The 26,509-nt window shown below is 47.3% G+C and overlaps 1 protein-coding gene across 1 annotated transcript; it reads right to left on the minus strand.

Moving 5' to 3' along the window:
• Nucleotides 1-862: 862 nt before the first annotated feature.
• On the minus strand, nt 863-25,278 carry LOC135317498 (protein ELYS-like). Its single transcript, XM_064473791.1, has 24 exons — nt 25,158-25,278; nt 23,698-23,951; nt 20,949-21,129; nt 19,954-20,161; nt 18,567-18,683; nt 17,523-17,607; nt 15,392-15,542; nt 12,819-12,951; nt 12,550-12,731; nt 12,014-12,075; nt 9,780-9,864; nt 9,603-9,692; nt 9,296-9,440; nt 8,792-8,796; nt 8,431-8,526; nt 7,571-7,664; nt 5,967-6,090; nt 5,781-5,837; nt 4,421-4,567; nt 3,482-3,669; nt 3,166-3,310; nt 2,958-3,071; nt 1,163-1,310; nt 863-1,076 (listed from the first exon to the last, which is right to left on the minus strand). Exons 1-24 carry the CDS (start codon nt 25,276-25,278, stop codon nt 940-942), a joined length of 3,069 nt encoding a protein of 1,022 aa, XP_064329861.1. The 3' UTR covers nt 863-939.
• Between the last annotated feature and the right edge of the window lie 1,231 nt (nt 25,279-26,509).

Raw genomic sequence — 26,509 nt, forward strand, 5'->3', positions numbered from 1 at the left:
CGTCACCTGCATTTTTCCCTCTGCCTCACGTATGGGTCACCCACACAGCTCAGTGCATTGGAAAACGCTTTTTATTTGAGGAACAGCTGTAATTCAGAAGGAACCGCAGAACATTTCTCTCCGAGCATCTCAAAGGCACTCATTATCGTGACTGCTTTGGTGAGAACAGCATTCCTGCGATGGAAACCTGCAAGTTTTGCACAGAAGACAAAAGTACCAACAACATAAGAAACAAATGCAATCTTACTACGAGAAATTCTATTATTTCATAGCATTTTCCGACTGGCCTAGGCTAAGACGTTACAAGCATTGCCTAACAACTCACAAGAGGCTATGGGCTGGCTTCTGCCTGGAGCTTGCTTCTTCCCCACCAGAAGCTATTTATGGTTGGTTACATGGGAAGGGATGAATTGCAGCAAATAAATGGAGTGCGCTGACAACCCTGAGAGTCATCTTCCATGAGAAGGGGTTCTGATGGGGGATTAAACTACTTAGTTATCTGCGGCCTTATTTGCACGCCGGGCATGTCCTTATAGTACGATCTGCCCAAGGCCTTGGTCTTTTCTCATGGCAAAAGGACAGCAGAGAAGGGCAGTAGTTGACCTTCATTGCCCTCACGGCCAAACATACCAGAACTGGGGTTGATTTGGCCACAGCACCTGTAGGAAACTCATCTGACAGCTACTGGCCTCTCTCCTGCTCTTTATCGTTCTGCCTATTTTTAAGTAAAAGAGGCAGAAACAAAGCAGAAATGTGTCAGCAAGTGGGAAGAGATCACTATTTGATCACACAATCAAGTCTAGCAAGATGTGTACACCAATAGCTTGATGGTAATCAGGGTTTTAGTTTTAGCCATCTTAAATTCTCTGAACACATTTACCATAATATAAACACATGTATTTTGCATAGCAAACATTATCATAACAGAAAAACTCTCTCTCAACTGGGTTTCTGCTCGTTTCCTACCCATAACTCTCTAACTTTGGCCAACACACGACTGCTGAAAGGTGCCCTTGGATGCACATTTCCTGCATTAGCTGGTTTTGTTACTGTCGAGATTGGCTTTGGTCTTGCAGCTGTAAAGCACGAGGGAAAAACGATCAGCCTTGTGCAATCAAAGCGATGGTTAGTTGTGCGTTATATTCCCCCCCTTAAAAATTACCTTCTCTTGGTCCGGACGAAGGCAGGTGGTAAGGCTTGGCTCTCTCTACAGCCAGCTGCCTCTGACCTCTAGGAAGGGTCTTGCCGTGCTGGGCTGAGAGAGAATTTCTGGCAACTGCTCTCTGTCTCCAGCGAGGAGCACAGTCGTTCTGATGAACGAGAAGCGTAAAGCAAGAAGTTAAATGTTACAAGAAGTTCATTGCACGGAGCTGTCGGTGCTATTTCGAATTAGGGAATATGTTTCCTCTACAGGTGCAGTAAAATACACCCCCTGCACAGAGCGGCAGCCAGTTCTGCCCATCAGCGCACACCAGCTTCACCCGGAATTTTTAGCCAAGCGGAAGGAAGACTAGAATAATAGCAGAACCTACAACTTTAAGTTAAAACCATGCCGGCACCCTGCAGAACCTCATTCTGACACGCTTGTCAGCACCCACAAGCTTCACATGGCTGACAAAATAGTGCCTTTCCCTTGTTTTTCCTGAAACGCCGCTGCCCCAGGTGACTGAATCTCCAGGGCAGCGGTGGGTTACGTTGGACAAGAGGAAGTGAGGATTAAAATGAGGAAGAGAAAGCTGCCTACACACCCCTTCCCCCGGGATGAAAGCTTTCAAACGCAGGACCTCAGCCTTCCAGAACCACCCCACAAGTTTGCTTCCCTGGGAAACTATGGTTCTGGAAAGCAGCAGATGGATCACAGAACCACAACAGAAGTTCCCATAACACAGAATTTGACCTGCCTATTTTGAGACTCAGAAGTTAGGTAAGACTTTCTGTCCAAAAAGTGGTAAAACGAAAGCTGTGGAATTTCAGACCTCACGCTATAGCTTGAGGAAATAATAAAAAGAACAACCCATGATGCAAACGTTGCCTGTGGGTTGGCACCCAGAGTTGCCTGCGAGATACCAGAGATGACATACAACACACTCTTCATTCCACAGTGACCCAAACAACCTCCAATCATCCGAACGTTCCTACATAACGTACGTCCCTGAATATCTGAATGGTAAGAGTGGCTGACAGGAAAGATACTTATTGTGCTGGTTTTGGATGAGAAGGGGTTAATTCTCCTCACCGTGGGGGGCGGCTGCCTTTCCGGCTTCCCGCGCTCTGCCGCGTGGCGGGGGGGCGGGTCTGGGAGGGGCGGGGCCATGGTGGGGCGGCTGACCCCGACTGGCCAATGGCACGTTCATTCCATACCATGTGACACCATGACCAGTATATTGAGGGTGGGCAGTGGCAGCGCAGAGGCGGCGCGGCGTCGGGTCGGTGGGCGGCTGCGGCGCGTGTGGTTTGTTTCGGCGGTTCGTTCCCCCTCTCCCCTCCCTTCCCCCCTCCCGCGGGGCTTTGCGCCTCTCGTTGTTCTCCTTTACATTGCATTTCTACTGTTGTTTCTTTTAATTTTAATTATTAAACTGTTCTTATCCCACCCCACGAGCGTTACCCTTCTGATTCTCTCCCCCATCTAACAGTGGGGCAGTGAGCGAGCGACTGTGTGGGGCTGAGCTGCCGGCTAAACCACGACACTTATTTAATCCTCAGACACAAACAAACTATTTGACGTGGAGTCAACAACAGCCTGGAACACAGAATTTCCAACTTCACAGGGTCGCTTTGGAGAAGTGAAATTTTTTGTTCAACTTTTAGGTTCAGCTGTAACGAAAGGTGCAGATGCTTATTGCAAGTATTTCAAAGAAGGGTGTGATAAAGAAAGCAGGATTCTTATTGAGCACTGTTAAATCTAGTTAGTAACCCCTAAGAGAACCTTGCACACTTGGCAGAACTTTTACGCTTACCATGAGATGAACGTTCATCGCCTGGTTCAGCTGTGGGGCTGCCGTACAGTTGGCACGCTGCAGGTGCCGGACTAAAAGAATCTCATGAGTCCGTAAAAATTTCTCCAAACACTTCTATGAGAAATAACACATTTGAAAACATATATGATGACCCTGCCTCTTCTCTTGGCAAAGACGGGGTTCAGATTTTCCTCTTGCCCACACTTACTTGTTCAGAGTCTGTGAAAGGCAGCCTCAGGAAGTCTTCCACTAGTCCCATCTCCCGACAGATGTCATACATGTCTTTTAATAGCTCTTCCTCCTTTAACTGAGTGGTGTGCTCCTGCAGCAGAGCCCAAGCCTCCGCCATGCACCTGTAGTTAATTTTGTGAGACGTAAAGGCATATTAATGGTATCACCAAAAAGATGCCCCCCAGATATTGTGCTCAAAGTTCAAAGGAAGTGTAGGGGATTGTGATTTCTAGTGTTTGTTCTCCACCTCTCACAGTATTTGAGTGCCAAAATGGTGGCAGATATTTCTTTACCTATTGGACAACAGCACAGTGAGGAAAAGCCGCACTTCGCTACAGCTGGAGGCCGAGAGCTTCATCACCTGCGTGTATCTGAGGGCTCGCCTATGCTCTCCTTGGCACATGAGGGACTGAAGAATTCGCACGTCTTGCCACGACACAGGTTTGGTTGCAGTTGGTTCAAGCAGCAGGGCCAGGGAGCTCTGCAGAAGGTAGAGATCAGGTTTCTTAAGATATAGAGACACACACGCGCACAACAAAACGATTCAAAAGTGTCTTCAGTGAGGGTGAATCTCTGTTGAATAAACTTAGATGGTGACTAATGAAGGGCTTGGTACCGGACAGGTAAATATAAATGCTGAAGTGTCTGCAGAAAAAAGATATTCCGTGAGCCGTACAGAACAAAGGGAGTCCTTTGACAGGAGTGATTCACACCTGGCCAGGATAACCAAATCTCCGTAGGCAAACATCACCTCTCGTAAAGACAAGTCATTCTCCCAGGCAAACAGGTTATATTAACATTGTGACGGGCAAAGAACAACCTTCAGCATCAGAGGGAACATGAATTAGATTGAAAAGTCACTTTTGCGGTCTTCTGTCTCAAGTCTTGCTGCCAGGATGGCAGTTTGAATAGTTAAAGTCCCCAAACCACTGCTTTTGAGAAAGCGCTCGACTGCTCTGCTGAGAACAACCTGAACAGACGGCTTTGGCAAGTCACACGTCAAGCATTAACGCTGACTTCTTCATTGTCTTAATCCATTTCCTCTCAACGTAATTAAAACCAAACTGCAGACCATCACGTATTGCTGAAGGTGCTGCTGAAGCAGCATTACAAAAAAGAAGCTTCCCATGTTTTATCACCTGGTATCAGCTAAGCACCAGGGTTTTTACATCATTTGATAGATCATAGCATTGTATTGCAATGTGTGCCCAACTAAACTGTCACATGCTTACTTCATAGTCCTTGTGGTCTAGAAGCCAAAAACCTCGAATAAGCTTAACAAGGCCCGAAGGGATGGCAAAGGCAGCTGCGAAGGAGTTGACGGAAGGTTCTGTTTTGTTCGGAAAGGGATGCGTGATGTCTAGCAGCAAGTAAATTGTCTGATATCAAGTATCTAATTAAGGCTAATAGATTTGCAAGACCAACAATTTATCACATGAAATAACATTATTACTATTGTTAATAGAATATTAATAGATAATAAAAGGAAATAAGAATATCATAGTGGTAGGACGCAGAAAATACTCATGTATTAGTCTTGCCATTTTATGCTGTTGCAACCTGAAGATAGTCAGGCCCTAACAACAAAATTGCATTCTGAATAAATAACCAGAAAGACAGACTCTCTGATTTCTCTAAGGCATTCAGAAAGGTTGCCTTTCGATATTTAAACAGTTCCGTTGGAAACACAGGCTCCCTCTTTAGTCACTGGAGCCACCAGCTGGACATTCAAAACACGAGAACGGCCAATGCTTGATTATTAAAGCAAACAAATTCTACAGCTGGTTTCTTCCCTCCTTTCCAGCGTATATGAAACAACTGAAATTAGGGTGTCCTTACAGCACAGCTTAGCTCTGCATGATTAAAACTGGATTTAAACCAGTATGTGGATCACTCATCGGCAGTGTCACTCTCTCTTTCTGACAGCTGTTTTGGGGGGTCTGTTCTCATCAGAGAGCTCCGGGGTGCAACAGCTTTAAAGCCCCTGCTCTCTAGGCTCCCCTCTCGGGTCAGGCAACACACAGCCAAAGCAACACAGTGTATTTCGGCAGCTTAAAAGTTCAGTTTCTGCCCAATGACTTTTCCCTTCTCTCTCTCTATTATTCTGTGTGCCCGCACTTGTAACAGCACAAAAGCAAGCCCTCTTAGCTGTGCTGGAAAATGGATGATTTCAGCAACATCAGGTCCTGGTACACCGCTGTCAGAAATCCTTTTGCTCTGAAGCAGCACATTCTAGTGCATCGCTCGAGGAAGCAGCTGTTTGCTACAGCTGTGGGTGCTTCAAAAATGAAAAACAGTTTACATTTTGAGACAATCTAGGGGAGCTTTCTACCTTTAACATTGCTTAGTAAACCTGTTTTCTCACATCAGAAAAGACTTTGCAACAAAACATTTTAAAAATTCCTAAACAATCCACAGTACAAAGAAATCAAACAATGCTTCTGTCTGCGACTTAATTCTCAACTACACGTGTTCATCCGCAGTGCGTTTGAAGCACAAATTAGAAAATGCATCGAACGCGTAGGTGACAGACATTTCAGACCCCTGATGCGCGTATACTGGAGGTGTGACAGAAATAACTCCAAGGGATACGATTGCATGTTTGTGGCTTTCTTCAACGCCTTCTAGCAAATAGAGCTCCAGCAGTGCCTGGAATGAAAAGGTAGAAGCTTTTTAAAACTCCTCTCTTTGAGAAATCATTGGCTTTGGGGGAGGGCTGGGCTGGGGCTGGGGTTTGTGGTGGTGGTGGTGGTTGTTTTCAGGGAACACAACACTCACCTGTAAACTAGGAGGTGGGTATTTCCCAGTTCCTCCTTCCTCTCTCTGCCACATCTCCTCAACTTGGTCTCCCAACTGGGAAACCATCCCATCGATCATCAGGCAGTCAGAGTCCCATTTGCCTCTGGAACAAAACGTAGCGAGGATTTGACAGAGGAAAACACTAATTGCAGCCTCTCGGTGTCACAGATTTCCTCCAGCCAAAACAAAACCAGCTAAAGCTCCCACGACTCCAGGAAAGGAACAAACAGACAAAGGCATGATCATGACTTGAAGTAGACTGGAAAGAAATTTCGGAGTCAGGTGAAAGGTGCTCATTAGATCCTAGTGAATTATTAAAGGAGCTCCAAATAGGAATCCAAAAAGCTCCCTTATTAAGGGGAAAGTTGCAGCGACCTTTTAGTTTTCAGTTTTTCTTTTGTGCCGCATTACTTGTAATACAAGGGCAGTGTGAGCAAAGCTACCCCAAACCTCATGCCCCCAGCGGGAGTGTTCCCACGCACAGCGGTGAGACCACAGCACGGCAATGTCAGGCTTTGGTCTCAGCACCTCGCTTCTGTTACTGAAAAACAGTCACGGTCAGAAAGCTGAGCCCGCAGCTGAATTCTGGTATCACCTGAAGCAGCACGTTTGCGCCTCTGCACGTGCCATCACAGTGACGGAGGGCTGGCCTGTGAAACACTGCATTCCTCAGAAGCCCATCGCAGGCTCCTGCGGGCTGCGACGCCAGCCTTTCATTTCCCGAGGAGGACGAGCAGAAGCAGCACGCTGGAGGTGGTGCTTCTAAGGAGCCCGTGAGCCTGTACGAGAGTTACCTGAGAAGGACGCGCAGGAAGAGGAGCTTGAAAGCCAGCGCCTGACATAGAGCAGCTTCCACCTGGACTCCTCCTGCTGCACCTTGCTCACGGTGCCACAGCCACGGCTACTTGAGGACTTTCTTTAGGTTACAGAACAGTTGCCAAAGAAAAATCTGTTCTCACCTAACCCAAGGCGCATCACCATTATGCTCGTGAGCCAGCCCAGGAAAGGGAGTTCCCGTGAGGAAGGGGCTTTTATCCAGTAGCCAGGAGAGCGCTGGCCGTGCCAGCTGCATGTGACTCTGCCCATCTCCTTCAACGACACCGCGGTGCTTGGGAGTAGGAGATTTGGGCCAATCCCCTTATCGCCATCTATCACTGGTCATTGAGAGAGATTATTTTTGCTTTGTTTTTTGTTTTGTTTTATTTTTTTCCTAAAACACGCTTTCTTCTGTGCCCAGAACAATTGCTCTGCAAAGGCCGTGCCTTGCTGACCTGGCCGTGACTGATCCTGTCCTCACCACACGACCTTTTCCAGTGGTAACAAATGACACAGAATTGCCAATGAATTACGTGCACGTCAAAACAATGATGGTACCAACAAAGGGCACTAAGCAGAGGTATATATCAACATTTCAACACGGGAAAGGAACCTCTCTGTTCAGCAGGACACACGCATCACTCCAGTCAAGAGTGTTGCCAGCAAATGCATGAAGCGTAGCAAATACAGCTGCTGATGGAAAAGCCACTCGCTGCCGCTTCTGAATTTGCAGTGGAACTGCTCTAGAGCTTTCCTGCACGTCCTACCTTGATAAACGCTCCAGTTGCTGTCGATGACCAGCGTAGTAGCTCCGAATCAGAGGATAATTGTAGAAAGGTCTAGAGAAACGCATCTCATCACCTACAGGCAATAAATAAGAAGTAAGTTAAAGAAGTCATATCACATTTTCAACCTACAGTTTTTGACTAAAAAGACAGAAGAACACACAAGCTAAGCATCAAAAGCACAGGCCAGCCTCCGACTTTGAAAGAAGCCCAGCCTCCTTCTGCCTTTGCTAAAAGAGACCTACGACACAGGAGTCAATTCCTCCTTGTCCTAAGTGCCATTTCAAGCTTACAGGTGATGTAGCATCCAGAACATGTAGTGTCAGCTGAAGTTCACTCTAAAAAAAAACCCCCAGTTCTCAAAGGGAATGGGTTTTTAAACATGTCATGTGAACATGCGTAAGACAGTTAAGGCTGACAATAGGATTTATAACCCATCCAAATGATGAACTATTTCCAAGGTGTATTTTTTCCTCAAACAATCCCTAAAAAGTTCAAAACACGCACGTCAGGCTTTTACTGTAAAATCAAGCATTCCCGTGTTGGTGCTTTAGGAGTTACTTGTTTACAATCCAAAGATTTCAAGCTGTGGGCACGAGCAACTCCCTCCCTCAGAGGCTTAGTGCTGGTTCTGAGAAACACCCCGGAAAGAAACTGCTTCCATCATTCTACACGACGCAGTTGAAAAAACAGTGAAATCTCAATTTCAGCAGCAGAACTTCAGCATCTGCTGTCACTGAACGGGCACGACTTGGTATTGATGAAGCCTTGACAAAACCATGGGGAAGCACGTGTTCATAGGAAGCACTGACTGCTACAGCCGCGTGACAGTTTAGGCTTACCTGAGCCCTCGGGCAGGAGGCGGGACCCACAGAACCAGAGGACCACTCGTGCATACAAAGCTGCGAGGCTGGTCACCGCCAGCTTATTTGTCAAGTCTGCAAAACATGAAAAGAAGCTTAAGAGGACTGTTGGTGTGCAATTTCTTTTGTTTTTTATAAAGCTCCCCTCATTGCACTAAAGAGAAAGTAGAAAAATAACACGGTAGAAATCTTTGCCTGTGCATTTTTCACTCCGTATCACGTCCTTCTCTGAAGTAAAAGCCCACAATCACAAGCAACCCTTACAAAGAAGAAGATTCACTAAAGGTTTAATAAAAAAAAGTGAAGTTGGAACTACTAAATCCACTCATGGATAAGGCACCTGTTCTTCACGTAGCAGAGACGTTTACTCTAGCAAAGGGATTTTCTCTTTTCTCCTCAATATGCCAGGAACAAGTTCTAATAGAAACAGCTACAGAAACTCAGGCAACTCACTTTACATGTTACTCATTTAGGCTTCCTCTCTGATTTTAGTCATTTCCAATCCAATATTTGCATGCAATCACGCACTGCTAGCTGACAATCAAAGGGAGTATTTGTCACAGTGCCACATCCCGTTGCTGTAATTTCAAGCCGGGTGCTTGCACAGCTCCTTGCTGACCGCAGCCTCCCCACCCACTCGCACCAGCTCCCCAACAAACTCTTGCCCTGAACTCAACGCGCGGTAAGTGGCAGCCCCAACCCCTCCATTTAAGCCCCTTCTCCCCGCTACATTTGACTTTCTGCCAATCAGCAAAACCAACAGAAGCTCCTCTTTCCACAATTACAGCCCCAGCATCGTTCCAAATCTTCATAAGACATACCAGAGAGTTAGAAATACTGTGACAAACCTTCTCCGGCGAGCTCTTGTGCCTCTGTTAGAAAACAGTTCAAGACTGTGCTAAGGTTGCTCAAAAGCAACTGGCGGTGCTGCAGAGCCTGTAACCTCTGCGGGTCAGTGGAGCTGCAGGAGCCGTCAAACAGCGCAACACCTTTTCAAGAACAGGTATGAAATCGTTAGCCTACAGAGCCATTGCAGAGTTTCAAAGTGCACTTCCAGATCTGCGGGCAAGACCATCTACCAGCAGATCACTGAATGAGCTCAGCTGGAAAGACTGATTCTAGGTTTGCAGCATGGCTGCACTAGTACTCACATATGTCATCAAATTCGTGTTGTGTATAGATCACCCTGCTCCATGTCCAGTCAAGGGCAAACTGTAAATTAGCAGCAGAACTTGGCTGCTCTTTAAAAAGAGAGAACAAAAAAGAAATGAATCAAGAATTCCAAACGAAGAAACCATGCAACATAAAAAAAACATAACAAGTCTTACCTTTAGATGTCCAAAGCTTAATGCAGCCAGTCAGAAGCCCTACAGAACCTGTCTGGGCAGCAGCTGACAAGACCGCGTCTAACTGCTCCTCCTAAAAGTAACAGGCGAAATCAAAGGAGAATCCCACCTGCTGTCAACATCCCAACCACCAACAGTAAGTGCTTGTTTCTAACCCTACACTCACTCAGGCATCACAGGCTGGGCTGCTTGTTGCTGTGAGGAGCACATGGAATTTTTCCCCTGACACATCAACTTCCCAAAGGCTAATTCTAATCTTTATTTGCATGCCTCTGCATTATCCTCTCAATTTACTGCGTTCCAATTAACTATTCCCAGCAACGTGCCCTGCTTATACCCATGGCACATGGGGTGCAGAGAAGTTTGCCATCAGGAATGCGCGAAGGGGACAGAACAAACAGAACTCTGCAACGTTTGCATGGAAGCAGTGAAGCCAAGATCAAGCAGCTTTCCAGGCTATGAAGACATGAAGCAGTTACGACACCCCAAACATTAAGTTGTCATTTCCCAAAATGACAGAAAAGAAGTGAAACATTGATGTTCTAATAGGTTTCAGTTTTAGGCGCTTCAAACACTGTGTTCTAATGCCGTGGCGATCCTTCAGAAGGGCAAAGCACAGGCAGGCACAGACGTGCACTGTTAAGGAGCAGCTTAGTGCAGCTGGTGTTCTGGTACTTCTTCCAGGTGAAATGAACATAGAAACATAGAATCATAGAATCCTTAAGGTTGGAAAAGCCCTCCAGGATCAATGAGTGCAACTGTCAACCCAACACTACCATGTCTCCTAAATCAGGCCTCAAGTGCCACGTCTACATGTCTTTTCAATACCTCCAGGGATGGTGAGTCCCCCACCTCTCTGGGCAGCCTCTTCCAAGGCCTGACCACTCTTGCAGTGAAGGCATTTTCCCTAATATCCAACCTAAACCTCCCCCGGTGCAGCTTGAAGCCGTTTCCTCTTGTTCTATCGCTAGTGACCTGGGAGAAGAGACCAACCCCCACCTCACAACAGCCTCCTGTCAGGCAGCTGCAGGGAGCGATAAGGTCTCCCCTCAGCCTCCTCTCCTCCAGGCCAAACAACCCCAGGTCCCTCAACCTCTCCTCATGAGACCTGTTCTCCAGACCCTTCCCCAGCTTTGTTGTCCTTCTTTGGACACGCACCGGCAACTCTATGTCCTTCTTGTCCCGAGGGGCCCAAGACTGAGCCCTCATCAAATTGTCCTTTTTAGGGCTTTTGCTTTTTGTTTGCTTCTTTCTTTGGCTTTTTAAGCACATTCACAAGTATCTTTCCCTTCTAAATAAAATCATCACATTCAAAGCCATTTCTACACGTTCGAATACACACATCAGATTTCCATCTTTTTCTGAAAACCAGTCTCAGACAAGGAAACACACCGAGTACGACTTACGGTGGCAAACAAAACCCCAAACCAAGCTTCTTGCCCCTAATTCTGAGATTTGTCTTACTCACATTCACAAGCAATTCCTGCTCAAATCCCTAACAAGCCTCTGAATGATCTAGTCTCAATTCAGCAAAGGGTATGACAAATTTCTGCATTTCCCAATTATTTCCAACGTGGAGCTGACATCAGATCACCCAATCTGAATGGAAGAGCCTACATCAGGCTTGCAAAAGAAACAGCCTATGGGCCAGGCCAACCTGCCAAGACGTTCATGTTAGCTACCACACTGTGCACAAGTGCTCTTTGCCCCAACGCACCCCCACAGATCTGGTGAGGAATCCAGTAGAGAGGAAGATGAGGGCAGGGAAAGACTGCTCTCCCCTTCCTACCAAGTGCTCCTCTGCCTGAAGGTTGTTCTGAGGGAACGATGCTTCCTTTTCTCCATTCTGTCCTCTTTTCCCAGCTCATCAGGGATCAAAACCCGAACTCAGGACCACGCAGGCAGTTGCACTCATTGATGAGAGAGAAGGAACACCTTTCCCCGACTTTCTCTTCCTGCTCCTACAGCAGCGCTCTCTTCCTTTCTAGACATTCAGTCCCTGATCGTGCTTCAACGGGAGGCAACGGTGGGTTTACACTCCCAAGAGGGGACCTCAAACATTACATTTGATAAAACTGGCAGGGTACAATTGCAGTTACGCGTGTGGATGGGCAGGAGGAGCATTAAATGGTCCCTGACACCGAAAGCAGCGCCATGGAAAGCTTAGGAAAGCTCCATCCCTTGACATTCTCCATAAAGACACAGTAAAAGCTCACCTCCTTCTGGAAGCCGCTGCACGTCACATGAACAACTCCAGAGCTCAGCAGGCACGTGCCATCTGCAGAGACAACGAACGTTGGACAACATTCCATACTCTCACCGTGATGGTAGCACCAGTTTACATTTTTGTCACAGCAACCTCTGGAAAGGTACAACTGAGTACCCGTTTTCCTCATGACATCACTTACAGCCTTTTTTAGAAAAATAATGGCTGAGTGTAGAAATTTTACCTCCGGGGCTATCGAGGTGCTGCGCTTTGAGCTTCAGCCCAGAGTCATTTCATTTGATCTCCAGCACCACCTCACGGGCTGCGTTACAGAAGCACCCAACCCCCAGACCCAGCCGCCTGTCAGGCAGGTGTCACAACAGCACACACTTGGTCAGTACAACGTCATCACAGTTGGGTGGGTGGGGGGTTGGGGTGTTTCGGTTTGGTTGGGTTTTTGCGTGACAAACAGTGACCAGGAGAACCAATAAATGGCATTTGAGCTCGGTTTAAGCTTATCACTACTCAAAGCCGTGTAATACCTACCAAAATTATAGGTGCTTGGATGAAAACACAGCTCAGGTTGTGGGTAAGAAGGAGGAACTCTCCAGCTTAGGCTGCGCTCCTGCACCACAACATCCAGAAGGAGGTTTGGAGCAGTCGTGCTTGTCACAGCGTCCAGTGACCACAGTGCAAAATAGGGGCAGTCCTGAAGGGATTCTTCTGGCCTGAAAGAAAACAAGTGCAGAAGCTAAACGCCGAGTTTCCAGTGAATTATGGGGAGGGATACTGAAACCAGCTTCATAAAAACCTACCTTAGTGAGCCTGGCTTTTGAGCCTCATACCAGCAGTCAAAGTCAAATACACCCAAATAAGTAGATGGTTTTCCCTGGCCGCGTGTGTTCACTTGCCAGCTGAAGACGGAGACACTGGTGTCAGGAGATATGACTGGAAAAGACAAGACATTGTTTCTTATTGGGAGAAAATACAATCTATCTGACATTTTCAAAACATCACTTTCTAGTTTGGCTTCATTCTGTTACGTCACTCATGAAACACAACACTTGACTAAGAAGAATTTTAAAAATGTACACCATAGCATCACCTCTGTGATAGGTTTCAGTCATGCTGCCCCTCTTTGCAAGTTCAACCTGTATCCGTCCTAAGACAAACCCAATACACAATTGTCAGGTAATCAAGTTTCCCATACAGTAAGAGTGCATCAAGATGGTTAGAAAAAAAACAAAAACCAAAAAACAACCCACCACCCTAGGAAAACATACATTGCTGCTTTTAGAAAGCATACAAATTCTTGTCGTATACACTTGATCACTCAGCTGGCATTATTAATTTCCAGATTCGACTCGATTACAGGTGTTACGAATAGCTCCTTTCCAGCACAGTCAGAATGAAAGAACACAATTATCACACAAAACAAACACCAAAACCCAACCCCAACAAACAGGAGGTTGGAACAAAGAGTTTAACATCAAACATTGACCATGTTACACTCGGGTTCTCTCAAGAAGTGGCATGGTCTGTCGTCTCTGGGGAGAAGGCATTCTCCAGATGTGAGCAAAGTGGGGGGTGCATCCTTTACCCTGACAGAGCAGGGAACCAGGAGACAGGTCATTTGGCAAAATGGGTCTCTGTTCTCTGCTGAGTTCATCAGGGCTGCTCAGGGAGCCTCCCACGCTTTACTGCGTGTCATCGTGAACTTCTGTGCCCTTTCACTTGTGTGAGCCGCTGAAACTGCCTTTGAAGATGTCAAGTAGTTTCATAAATCAGAAGCCAGCTTCCTTTCTAACCTCAACCCACATCCAACAGAAGCTCATGTGGGCATACAACTTGAATAGTTTCTGGATAAAAGCTAATGAGGAGCCATCAGAAAAATGACAGGCATTTTTCCATGCCTCAGACTTCATGAAAAGGGGACCGAAAGGGCTTTTTTTGTTGGTTTTGGTTTGGGTTTTTTGGTGGGTGCGCCTGTTGGTTGTTTTTGACAAGGTTTTAGAAGGCCCTCTCCTCAGAATCATGCCACAGGTGGAGAAAATCCAAAGGGGTTTTCATTAGATTTTGACACGCTGTTGTTAGAGGATGGCACCCCAAAAGAGGTGGAAGCTGCCTCTTCAGGACTAAGACAAAGCTAATAAACACAAATAGCCTAGAAAGTCACGCCAGTGTCGTCTTTGTAACAGCAGACATAAGTTAAGGCCAGTAAGAAGAGAGGGAAGGGCATTCACACACCCAAACAAAAGGCTGTGAAAGTTATCACTGCAGCCGGCTCAGAGATGTGCTCAGAGCATCACTGGATGTGCAAACCCAGAGATGCACATCTCATTATTGCAAGGTAATGAAAGACACCAGAGGAGTTTTAACTGTCGATCCGGACAAGGGAAGCCAGAAGCTATTGCTTTAAGAGCTTGTAGGTGTAGGAACCTATTAGACACAGAGAGGGCAAAGTGCACAGGCAGATCATAGACTCGTAGAATCATTTAGGTTGGGAAAGGCCCTTAAGATCATCAAGCCCAACTGTAAACCTCATACTGCCAAGCCCACCACTAAACCCTGTCCCACAGCGCCACGTCTGCACGTCTTTTAACTCCCTCCAGGGATGGTGACGCCACCACTTCCCTGGGCAGCCTGTTCCACTGCTTCGCAACCCTTTCTGTGAAGAAATTTTCCCTAAGATCCCAACTAAACCTTGTGCTCTAGACCCTTCACCAGCTTCGCTGCCCTTCTTTGGACACACTCAGCACCTCAGTATCTTTCTCGTAGTGAGGGGCCCAAAACTGAACACAGGATTCGAGGTGCAGCCTCACCACTGCCGAGTAGGGGGGGACGATCACTGCCCTACTCCTGCTGGCCACACTATCTCTCATACAAGCCAGGATGCTGGTGGCCTTCCTGGCCACGCGGGCACGCTGCCGGCTCATCCAGGTGCTTGGGGAAGGTATCAAACAGACCTGGCCCCAGGACCGAGCCCTGGGGAACAGCACTCGTGACCGGCCGCCAGCTGGATGCAGGTGCAGGCATAGGTTGGAAGAGGGGAAAAAAGAAAGTTGAGGGAACATTCCTAAGCAATGGAGGGGATGATCCTACTGTTCAAAGACGAGAGCTGGAGGAATAAAATGACTGACAGGTGTTATAGAGGTGACCCCACCATACATCGCTACAGCATGTCAGCAAGCATTGAAGGGAAAAATAGGGTTTATTTTAACAAGTCCCACAGAACCTAAGCACCCAGTTTTTCCTTTGAAATAAGCCCAAGAAGTTAGTCTATACAGATACTGAAGACTTTCAGGCTGTGGGTATGGAACAGCATTCACTGCTTGGATGCCAAAGCCATTTAGTTTAGAACAACCAAACACGGGCATCAGGAACAAACCTTCATCAACGCTGCCTTCTCTGTCAATGCAGTTGGGAAAGATTTCTACAGCCTGACAGCTGAGTAGTTTGGCCTTGCTGCCCTGCCCTCTCAAGGGAAAGGCTCCACCCGTCAGATCCAAACTGTACTTTTCAACACAGGATGCCAAACCCTGCGGAAAAAATCACAGGCGAGAGAAAGGTCATTCTGAGAGAAAAGCAGACATTACACCTCAGTAGGAAAGAATGTCTATGTCTAATAGAACCTGCATATTGTACTGTATCTCTCCCAGGCGCTTAATCTGATGGCAAAGAGAAACTACAGCTGACAAGCAAGAGAACTGAGTGTCAAACCGTAACGGGTAAGTTTGGTCGTAAAAGCTTTGCACATTTTCAGAACTGAGCATTTCCCTCGCATTACTGGTTCTAAATGTGTTTTGCAGAATTCCTTGCACCATCCCGGTTTCTTCACAAACCTACGTATTTATCTAGAAAGAGAGATCTGAAATAATGCCATACATAGGCATGCAAAGCGCTTTGCTCCATGACTTGATCACAGAACTGATGAAGTTAGAGGAGTCACGGCCTTCCAGCAGCCAAAGCTCTCTTGCGAGGCATTATCTATAGGCACACACCGCTAGAGTGAAAGCCCATCCCTCGGGAGTAGCCATGAGAACTTCTTACTGAGTCACACTCTTCTCTCAAACCACGTCAGCTCCTGCCAGCTCCTCCTCTCACCTCCTCAGGGACTAAAGGGTGAAATATGCCTCCCTGCCTTCACCAAGTGCAGCCAACAGCAAAACAACCCGGCGGACATGGCATGCACGTGGGCAAGGCGTTTAGGGGCACGAATTCCTACAGAGTCAGCCAACTACTTTGAGACCTACAGAAACTCCAGCAGGATTGTGTGGAACCTCTGAGACCACCAATTGCTAAGCAAGCATTGACTGAAATACTGTCTTTCCAAATACAGCACTTGGTCAAATGCTCTACCCTACAACACATGGGTGTGTGGATTGTGGACAAAGAGCAGCTCTACAATTAAAAACCAACCAAACAAAACCAAAAGCTAAGCAGCTAAAAATCTCCAAAAACCTACCAGAAAATAAAAAAATTGCTTGTACCTCATTCTACCCAAGTTTCCTAAAGTTTCAGAGCTCTAGAAGGAACTGGCATGAGACAATCCATTCTCGTATGACCTGATATGTTACATTTAACTCACCTACTCTGAGAACAGGCAAGCTTTCTCTTAACCATTCTAGGAAATACTACTAATAAATATCAAGGCTGTAGAGCACAGATCCTCTCCTACCGCACCTCAACAGGAAAGACATGCTCTGAATTAAGATTACTTTCCCATCAAAAAGATTTTGCAAGGGTTTCAGGCGTAACACTGAATAAAATTATACGTTCTAAAAACGCGTCTTCTATCTGTTAGATAACAGAGAGGTAAGGCTAGTTCATCTCTATTTTAAACACAACCTCTTTGGAGCCACTTCTAAAAATTTACATATACTTTTTTGACCAAATCAGACCACTCTTTACTGTATTTGCGTATTTTGCTGGCTTCAAGAGCAGAGTTCGTAGGTAACGCAGCCAAAAAGTAGAAAGAGTTCTCTTTAGAGCTACGAAGTTTCAGGACCAGCACCGAAGAGACCCTGCAGGTGAGCGTCCTGTGAAGTCCTGCTGACAGAGCTCAAAGGGAAAACAAGAATTTAAACCTGAAGACCGGAACAGAATAAAGCTGTACGCCCGTGTTTTAAGGAAGGGAGACAGACAGAACCTTATTCAACTCTGCAGTTTGGTTAAACAGAGCTACTCAAAGCCCTGTCTTCTCTTCCTACAGGCCATTCACTTGGTGTTTAAATGAAGAATCATTTTCTTTGTAAAAGCTGCTGCCTCTTCAGGAACTGAATTTATACGGGCTCTTTGCAGACGGCCCTGGCTGGAACACACGACACGGCGGTATGAAATTGTACGACTTCTTTTCAAAAAGTATGGACAAAGGCCGTGCCCGGGAAGACTCAGCAAAAGATTCTTTCTTTTTAAGTCATCTCTGAATTGTCATGGTCAATATTCCCCCTGCCAACTTCACTGATACTCCCTTAGGGAAAAGGACTCTTTCCATCCTTTCACAGACGTGCACGTCTTACCTCGTACATGGCTTGTCCTGAAGCCAAGCGCCTCCTGTCTGCGAACGCTAACTGCAACAGATGTAAACTCACGGCATCGCCTTCACTGGAAAAGGTACAAATGGTGACATTTGGTTACAAAGCTGCTTTATAGTCCTCGTTACCCTTTCCTTAGGTCTAGGCTGAGGTTTCCTGAATAGCACTGTCTTGCTGAAAAGAAAAACAGCCCTTCCCAAAACCTAAGAATTGGTCACATTTAGCTGCTAAACCACAAAGGAGGAAATTTGGACACTAACAGCTTCTGGGGCAAAGGCTACCCATACAATCTGGAAGCTTCAAGATGTTCTATGGAGTAAAAATGGTTGGGAACAGTTCTTGGCATTGAAGAGCTCGCAATCAAAACTGCTTTACAGTCAAACTGAAAAAGATTGCCACTCCATGAGCAGCCGAGCTGAGTAAATAGCTTGCTGATGCTGAAAGGGGCAGATCTTTCTCCCCTTCCCTTCCCACCAAAGCTCCAGTCCCTCCCCTGCACACACGGCACCTTCCACACCCTCCTTTCAGTCATTAGCCCAGCAGGAAACCACCGACTTGGCTGCTGAGCACCTTCCCTGCCAGCCGAGCTGAGCTGGCTCACCAAGGCTCAGGCTGGCACCAGGGAACCGGCCATGCTGTCACCTCCTCCTTTAGGGGCAGCAGGCTGGTGGATCCGCACCGTTAGTGCTCTGGAGCTGCAGCCTCCACTGCGCTCCATGGTATTTTCATACCACGGTGTGAATATCAGGCAAATCATGAAGCAGTCATCAGGAAACAAAGGAAGCCATTGAAGAATGCCAGCACAGAAATAGAGCCACTGTCGCTTTGCTGCCTTTCAGCAGGGAGGAACTAGTAGGTCCCTCTCCATCCCTGTTACATCCTGTACAAATCGCACCGTCAGCCCCTTCCATACCGGAGAGAATCTCCTGCACGGCTAATTCAACAAAACAAATACACGTGGGTCAACTCTAGGTGAACAAATACTCAAAAAAAAAAAAAATCAGTGGCCGATAGTAAGCTTTTATTCACCTTTCTTGCGTCGACTGAACAGCCCACAAGTAGCAGCAGTTGCGAGGATCGTGCTCAGGCTCTTGAAAAGTAACGGCGCAGACAGGAATCCTTCCTCCTTCAAGCTGACAGTGGTGCCTGCAGGGTTAACAAAAACAGAAAGCAGGTGAGCCTGGTGGCCCTGCCTGTTTGTAGAAGGGGAGAAGCATCTTCTGAGCAAAGAGCCCCTGACGTGCTTCTCCTCAAGGCACAGAAGGTCACGCTCCCGTCTCAAACAAGGGCGTCACGGGAGCGACTGCTTTTGATGCAACAGCCACGAGGTGAGGAAATTACTGTCCATCACGGGCAATAACCTGGCTTTATCTCCTCCTCTGCCTGCGGAGCAGGAACATGAAAGATTCCTTCAGCTGCCAGGCAAAAGATTCTTCCTACTCTTGTCGCCTGCTTCAATATTGAACTGAAAATGCAGCCTCTCTTCTGCACAAGCTGAAAACAGCGCCAAACACCAGTAGTGTCTTGTTTCTTTACTTGGACTATCTAAAGCCTTTCTCCTCCAGACTTCTGAACCTTCTTTGCACCTTCACAATCTATTCTTGCCACCTCACTATCCCTCCACTCTCTATTCATGCCGCCAATAGTTCCCGGTGAGTCACTGCAGATTTGCTTAAGTGAATCCCGATCTGAATTGGGTCAGATATTCCAGGGGGGATTGCTCTTTGGCAGAGCTGAAATCATCTCCCTCATTTCTCTGTTGCTTATCCCTTGACATGACCCTTATTCCCCCTCCAAGTGTTCCAAGCAGACTTTCATTCCCATGCATCGCTGCCTTGGCATGGGTCAGTCCCCTCTTTTGGTCGAGGCTGAAATGTGGGAGAGAATGTCTTTTCAGCCACAGATCAGCTCTTGATCCTTCACGTCTCACTCCTTTCAACCGGGACGCTTTGAAGAATATGATCACCACAATCCCATCATTAACATACTTCAGCCTTTCAATGGGTGCCCTCATTGCAGGAGCTGGTTCTGAGAAATAATGTCTACAGTCTCTTTCATTGAAACACACACAACTCCTGCTGTCACTGAATACTGCTGGTGGAACAAACTGCCTTATGGAAAGCAGCTCTCTCACACCCTGACTGCTTGACAGAACCCAGAGAAGGGAGCTTTCCGCAGTTCCTCAGCCCACGGGCACAATAAGGAGAACAATCCCAGCCCGCTGGGCAGAAGGCGGCCCACTGAATCCAGGTATGGCTCAATGGTTACTTCAGAAGGGGATTCCTAAACAGGCCAAGATTACACTCCACATTTCCCTCCCTGAAAAAGGGCTCTTTAAATTAACAGACTTCCTCCTCAAGCAGAGCCTTGAGAGCCCTGCACCTCCAGGCGTGACCAAGTGCAAAGGCCGACTTACTCCCACTGAAGAGTTTTCATATTCCACAGTGACAGGGAGCCGTCGGAAAAACCCACGGCGAGCTGGTTGCTTCTGCTGATGTAGCACAGGGTCGATATTGCTGTTCCTGAAGGACACTGTAACTGAAGGCAGAGATGTCTCCCTTCCCCGGTCACCATTTCTCTTCTTAGTGGAACTCCAGCAGCAATTCTGGTGACAACTACTAGAGCTACACGCACAAAACCACACAATAAAGGAATGCGTTATGCCATTCAGGTTGCATTTGAAACACTGATGTGACAACATGTATAAACTAATGCTACCGTCCCCGGCAAAATACCCATTGATGCAATACTTTGTCTGCTCTTCCCATTTTGTACGCATTCAGAGCACATAGGAACTCTCTGACTGGACAGGTATCCTCGCTCCTATTTCAAAACCAGGTGAAAGCGTAACCTCCATAGACAAATTCTTCCTGGGCTCTGCACATCAGCAGTTTGGGCCTCATGGTGAAGCTACTTGAAGTGACACCAGCTCCCGAGGCCACTCTTGTAAGAGCAAAAACAGCATATGCAATCCGAGTACACCAAGTACAGGTTCCGTTTGGTGAAATGCAGGGATTTTGGTAAGGCATATTTACTTTAAAAAACAAGCCTCAACTTTGCCCCAAGTCAATGAACAGAAGCAGAAGAACATTCCCAGGAAACAGGGCACGTCCGACACACCTTCCTGTCAGGCAGCTGCACCGCCTCGGATGGTCAGATTCCTACCCCTCGCTGGTGAGAATCACCGTGACAGAGGGACCCTGGTGGGAGGGGGTATTTGTAACCTTAGGAGGAGTATGAAGCCACTCCCATTTTTAATCCTTTCAGGGCCAGACGATGTCAAACCGCCACCTGTCATCAGCAGCCATAAACGTCTGCACAGCAGTAGCTTCAAAGTGGGATGCGTGTTGTTGATTTAAAAGACACAAGTTTTCTTACTTTTCCGTTCAAGTTTAGAAACCGCAAGCTCACCTGATGGTTCATTCTCCCTCTGACTGCAAGAGAGATCATCCAAACCAAGGTCCACCACAAGCAGATGACCAACATCTGTCGCCACCGCTGCCACGCCACAAAACCCTTGCAGAGCCCGGTGCAGGTGCCAAGGCCTCGCGCTGGCTCCTCCGGGGTTAGTTATGGGCTCTACAGCAGTTACCTACAGGAAAACTACAAGTTAGTATTTAAGCTCTTTGACGAGCTTTGATAGAAATCACTCAAAAGTGAAGCCAGAATCAGCCCATCAGAAGCAAGAAAGTAAATACAGGGTTCTCAGACTTAAAAACACAGCATTGATCCCAATTATATCCAGACAAAACAAACAAACCAACCAACCCCCAAAAATGTCCTGTACAAACATCCGTTACTGCCTTCCGTTTACGGGGTTTCCTGCAGGGATTTCGCTGAGCTCACTCCAACTGCAATGGTGCAGTCTATTATCACAGCTTACCAAGTTCCATTTTCTACTTAGAAACCATTAACTCAAAGACAACACAGAAAATCCGTTAAATGCAAGAAACTTGACCGTATTTAAGGGACTGGAGTAAGAAAGGCCAAACTCACTCTCGCTCTCCCACGGCCCCCAGCCCGTCAGCACTGGGATACAGCCCACGCCTTCTTTGCCAAACAGGTACTAGGGCAAATCTCGGCTCTCAGTCAGACGCGGCAGTGGCCAAGTTGCAGGGGAGACACACCGCTGCCACGGCAAGGGAGTCTTGTTACAGAGAGCGGAAGGGAGATACCAGCTTAGGGAAAGTTACACCAGTCCTCATTTAGAATCAACAGAGCAACCAGGGAAAGCAGAAAAGTTTTCAGTGCCGAAACAGCGGCAAAAAGCCCAGCAGCTGGTTCGCCAAAAGCCAGCTCCGGCTGAGGAGACGCGCACGCTGCTCTGTAACACGCGGAGCCGCCTGCCAGCAGCTTTAGTACAAGGCCCTGATGAAGACAGACCTTTCCGCACCTGCAGCCCCTCCCGGGACAGCCCTGACTGCTCCAGCAGAGACACCAGCACGTGAGGGCTCCTGCACTAAGGCTCCACAACAAAAGAACACGGGCTGCCCTTCAGCCTCCTTGCATAATGTCACACAGTGACACCAGGGAGCTTTACATCAACAGCAACCTGTTACACGACAACGGAACAGAGCAGTGAGCACCACAAGGAGTCCTTTTTTTTAATATATTGGGTTTTTCTCCCCAGAGGTGGGGAAAAATTGACCAAACCTCGAAGCCCCAAAGTTCTCTCCTCTCCCGTGTCAAGCACTTGCTGTGACTGCGCTGCCTGGCAATCTGCTACAGAATTTACCTTTCCCCTGGGCCACAAGAATTCTACTCCTAGAAGTGCCCGCAGTATTTGAGACAAATTTATATTGTTTCTGTCATGGTTTCAGCTGGGATAGAGTTAATGTTCTTCACTCTAGCTGGTATAGTGCTGTGCTTTGAAATTAGCATGGAAAAAAACCTGTTGAGATAACACACAGATGCTTAGGCTGTTGCTGGGCTTTGCACGCTCTCCTACACTGCTGCCAGCTCCTTCTGGGAAGGAACGCAGAAATCCTGTCTCAGCTCCCTGACTCTGCATGCTGCCCTTCTGCCTCACACAAACCAGCAAGAGTGGGGAAAATACCATTCCAGAGCTCTGAAACATGCAACCCTTATAAACCAATTTAATACCATTAATGTTTTCAATTCAGATTTGCTTTTACAAGTCTGAATGACTGCACGTCTATGTCAGCGCACAGCTTGCCTTTCCATCTCAAACGCTGAGATTTATCAGGACGATCGGCAAACCCACACAGTGGAGCACCAACCCAGCTCAGCTCGTTAGAAATCACCACCACACAAACGCTCACTGCCAGCAGTCACACTGTAGCGCTACAGACAAACAAACCCCGCCTGGATTCTAGCAAGTCAAACCAAACCACGCTCTGGAAAGCTGAGTAATACGGAAGTATTTATCTGTCGCAGATTCTAAGGTGGTAAAGACAGAGGGAACCTTGATGTTCCATTACCTTAAGGTGACTCTTGTCTACACTCAGATAAGGAGCCGAGGGGAAAGGACGTCATTTGAGTTTATGGGTTAGAGAAGGCAGGGAAAATTAGCAACGTTACACCAGAGTATCCCACCGGCACAAGCACCATATGCAATAAGCAGAGGTTCAAGGGCTTCAGGCTGAAAGTCAGTCTGTAACCACCTGCCAGGTAACGCAGTGAAGCCTGTTTTTTCCCATCCTAAGTCAACAGAAAAATGTGCTTTGCTCTGAAGTCACCTGCTTGCTAGTCCGAGACTCCTGGGAATGTGCCGAAGTCAGCTACAGCACAGCCATGGAAGTCTGAGATGTTTTAAAGACAGTATTTCTGACATAATGAACCATTCAGGACATGTATGTTACCAACACTTGAAAGGCAGGGTGAGGACGAGTTCTTTGTCACTCTGGCTAAAAAAAAAAGGTAGTTTTCAAGGCCTTTTTGTCAAAGTGGAGAATGAGGTAACTACGTGCTCTACTGTAAAACCAGAAAACTTGTTTGACTCTCTCAGCAAACTCAAAGGATAACGGTACCGTTAACCCCACGATTTCACATCAAGGTGCTCTCGACTGGACACTCTGCAGTGACAGTATGATGACACAATAGAGAAAATGGACGTCCTAGCAAAGAGACGCTCCAAAGCTGCTCCTGAAACAGCGTTATGCAGCACCTGACAACGTTTCCCCCATTAAAAAGCACCTACCCTTCCTGGCAGAACTACTGCTGTAACCACGCTCGATGTTCCAAGGTCGTACAGGCAGAGAACACTTCCCTCTGCTTCTCTCAAGCCAACCAGCAGCCCCGTTCCCGTCTGCCAGGAAACCTCCTTCACCACGCGGATGGTGGGAGGCTGCTCACGGGCTCCACTGAAACGGTGTGCAGAGAGCCGCTCTCCCGTCACAGCGCTCACGACCTCCAGCTGAGGGCCACACGCCAGCCAGGCCAGCCCATCTCTCCCTGGAAGAAGAGAAAAGGCTGGCTAAAGCAAACTCCCAGGAGAGGGTTGAAAACAACGGGAAAATCACAATCACTGCCCCTTTGCTTCAACAGAAGTAGCTCACAGAGCAAGAGAGGCTTACCGAATTCGGGTCGATTATTGAAAATCACCCACTGAATCCTCAACCAATGCATCGTAAAATGAACCACCTTATTATTTTGCATTTGGACTTGGCATTCCTGCACTGAAGAATTCTGCTTGTTTGGGATAAAGATTACAATAGATTGGTCTCTAGTCTTTATACCATATTCAGCTTGGTTTTGCTAGAAATCATCTAAATACATATGAGAATACAACTCCTAAAGCATAATTCAAATATGGCAAAATCTCAGCCAATTCTTTTCTAGTTGACTAACTTTGCTCGACACACGCCCACTTTGGGCAGGGATTTGGACTTCAACAAGGAATTACCTCAAAATGGGCACTGCGGGAGCCAATTTCAACTTTTACACGCGCTGATCACAGAGAGAAGTTAGCACATTTAGTTTCACTGAACTACTTCCAACACAAAGGGAGTATTAACTCAACTACTGCACTTACAGTCACACAGAGAGATTCTACATGGTCTCAGCAGAAGCCCGGACACCCAGGCAGGCCCCCGGCTCTACCTTCAGATCACCGACAAAGTCAGCTACCTCATCTGCTCAGCCGCTCTCAGCAGCTCTCCCGGGACACTCCTCTGCGTCCCATTAAATGCTCTGCAAAGCTGGCTGCAGCGCCTAACAGGGCTTTCCTCTTCCTTCTGTTTTTAGTCAGGCTAGGAAAGAAAAAGCAGGGGAGGCTGCCTCTCTAACACTGTGGAAAAACTAGTTCTGCACGGGATGTTATGATGGTACCAATAAATACAGCCCAAAACCACACCAGGACTTTTTTGAAAACTGCCTTTCATTCCATTAGAAGTTGAGGAGGGCTCACTGACTTGCCCGTGTTATTTTAATAGCTCAAGACTGGCGCAGGCTGTTGTCCTTTCAAAGTTTAACTCTACTAATGTTTTAATGTTAACATTTTTCATCATTTTGTCATAGTTCATCCTTTCTGTTCTCTCAAAACCTGACGCACCTGAGCAGCACCAACCTGACACAGCTGATACTGTGACCCCGTGCCTCAGGTCACCTCCAGGCAGTAACAACTTCACAGCAAGACCCAATTTCAAGGAAAAGGCTCACCTCTGGAAAACCGCCCGCGCAGCACAGACCCTCGGGTGAGCTCATCTTCCCCAAGAGCCTGAATGGTCACCTCGGGAAACTGCAGCAGGCTGCTCGTTACCTGAGCCGCGAGGTCTCGCATTCTTCACTGTGAATAGAGAAGAAAATGCAAAAAGAGGCTCCTGACAGCCATCGACATTTTTCAGATTGACAGAACTTTCATCCCTTTGCCGTGAATAATCTCCCGGCCACCTCCTGCGGCTCTTTTCCTTAACAAAAGGGCACTCAGGACAGGTTTGGATCTCACAGCAGAGCAAAAGCAGAATCCTTTGCTTTTCTGATGCCTACGAGATCACCAACAAAAAGGGACGCAGGGGTACTGACAGGATAAACAACACGGGAAAAAGCCCAAGACACTGGAGTCAAGTCAAGCAAGGCGGCACGAGTCAGAGAGTGAGTTTTGCATTAAAAAGCTCCAGAAAATAAATAAGAAAGAACAAGTTGAGAAATTACATGTTTGAGCAGAATCACATCCAGCCAAGTCAGTGTTCTGGGATGTCACCGTTGACTGACATGTAGTACATGAAAGTCAGATTCAAAGGCCAACAATGTTACGGGCTTACTGAAGGAAAAGCTACAGATACGGTCAGTCGCAGCTGCAGACGTGATGTCACAAACCAGGTTCACTTCAGTGCCACCAAAAGAGAGGCCTTGCTGCTGCCCCCATCTCTCCATCTGCTCCTTCCTTCTGCTCCTGTATCCCTGTGCCTTCGCTTGCCCTGACCTGCACACGTTTTAGAGCTCCTTAGGAGCCACATTAACTGCCCAGGCAGACAGGGAACGCACCCACAAGAGCAGAGAGCTTTCCACCAGCTTAGAGAGTGAAACGGGGTTGCAGAGAGAGCCAGCAAGCATAAAAGCTGGCACAAGGAAGGAGGCAGGACACTGCACCGGGGAGAAGGAGAGGGGATTTGCCCATCTCCATTCTGTGGCCGTAAGCCGTCCTGCTAGCTCATGCACGTGTGAAACCACACACTCACTTTGCAAGGAGAGCTGCAAGAAACCCCTTCGCTTTTAGAAAGGGCAGCACCCAAGGCACTCTCAGTCAGCTCTGGACTCCCTCGTGCACGTAGAGGCTCACTCTCGCACGGAGGGAGGCTGAGGCTGACGGGTGTCACTCTTTCACTCAGCCAGATGTGGAAGCTAAAGTGATCTCGGGGAAGCGTTACTTGGTGGTCAGAGAAGGGACACCATTGCCTGACACTGCTCGGGTCACATTGTCTAAGGAAAGAGGACAAAGAGTGGGAAGAAGCCAAAGAAGAAGAAATGGAAGAAAAACTATGCTCTGTTGAGAAAAACAGCATCCGCTTTGT

The sequence above is a fragment of the Phalacrocorax carbo genome, chromosome 26, assembly GCF_963921805.1.
Source record: "Phalacrocorax carbo chromosome 26, bPhaCar2.1, whole genome shotgun sequence".
Taxonomy (NCBI): domain Eukaryota; kingdom Metazoa; phylum Chordata; class Aves; order Suliformes; family Phalacrocoracidae; genus Phalacrocorax; species Phalacrocorax carbo.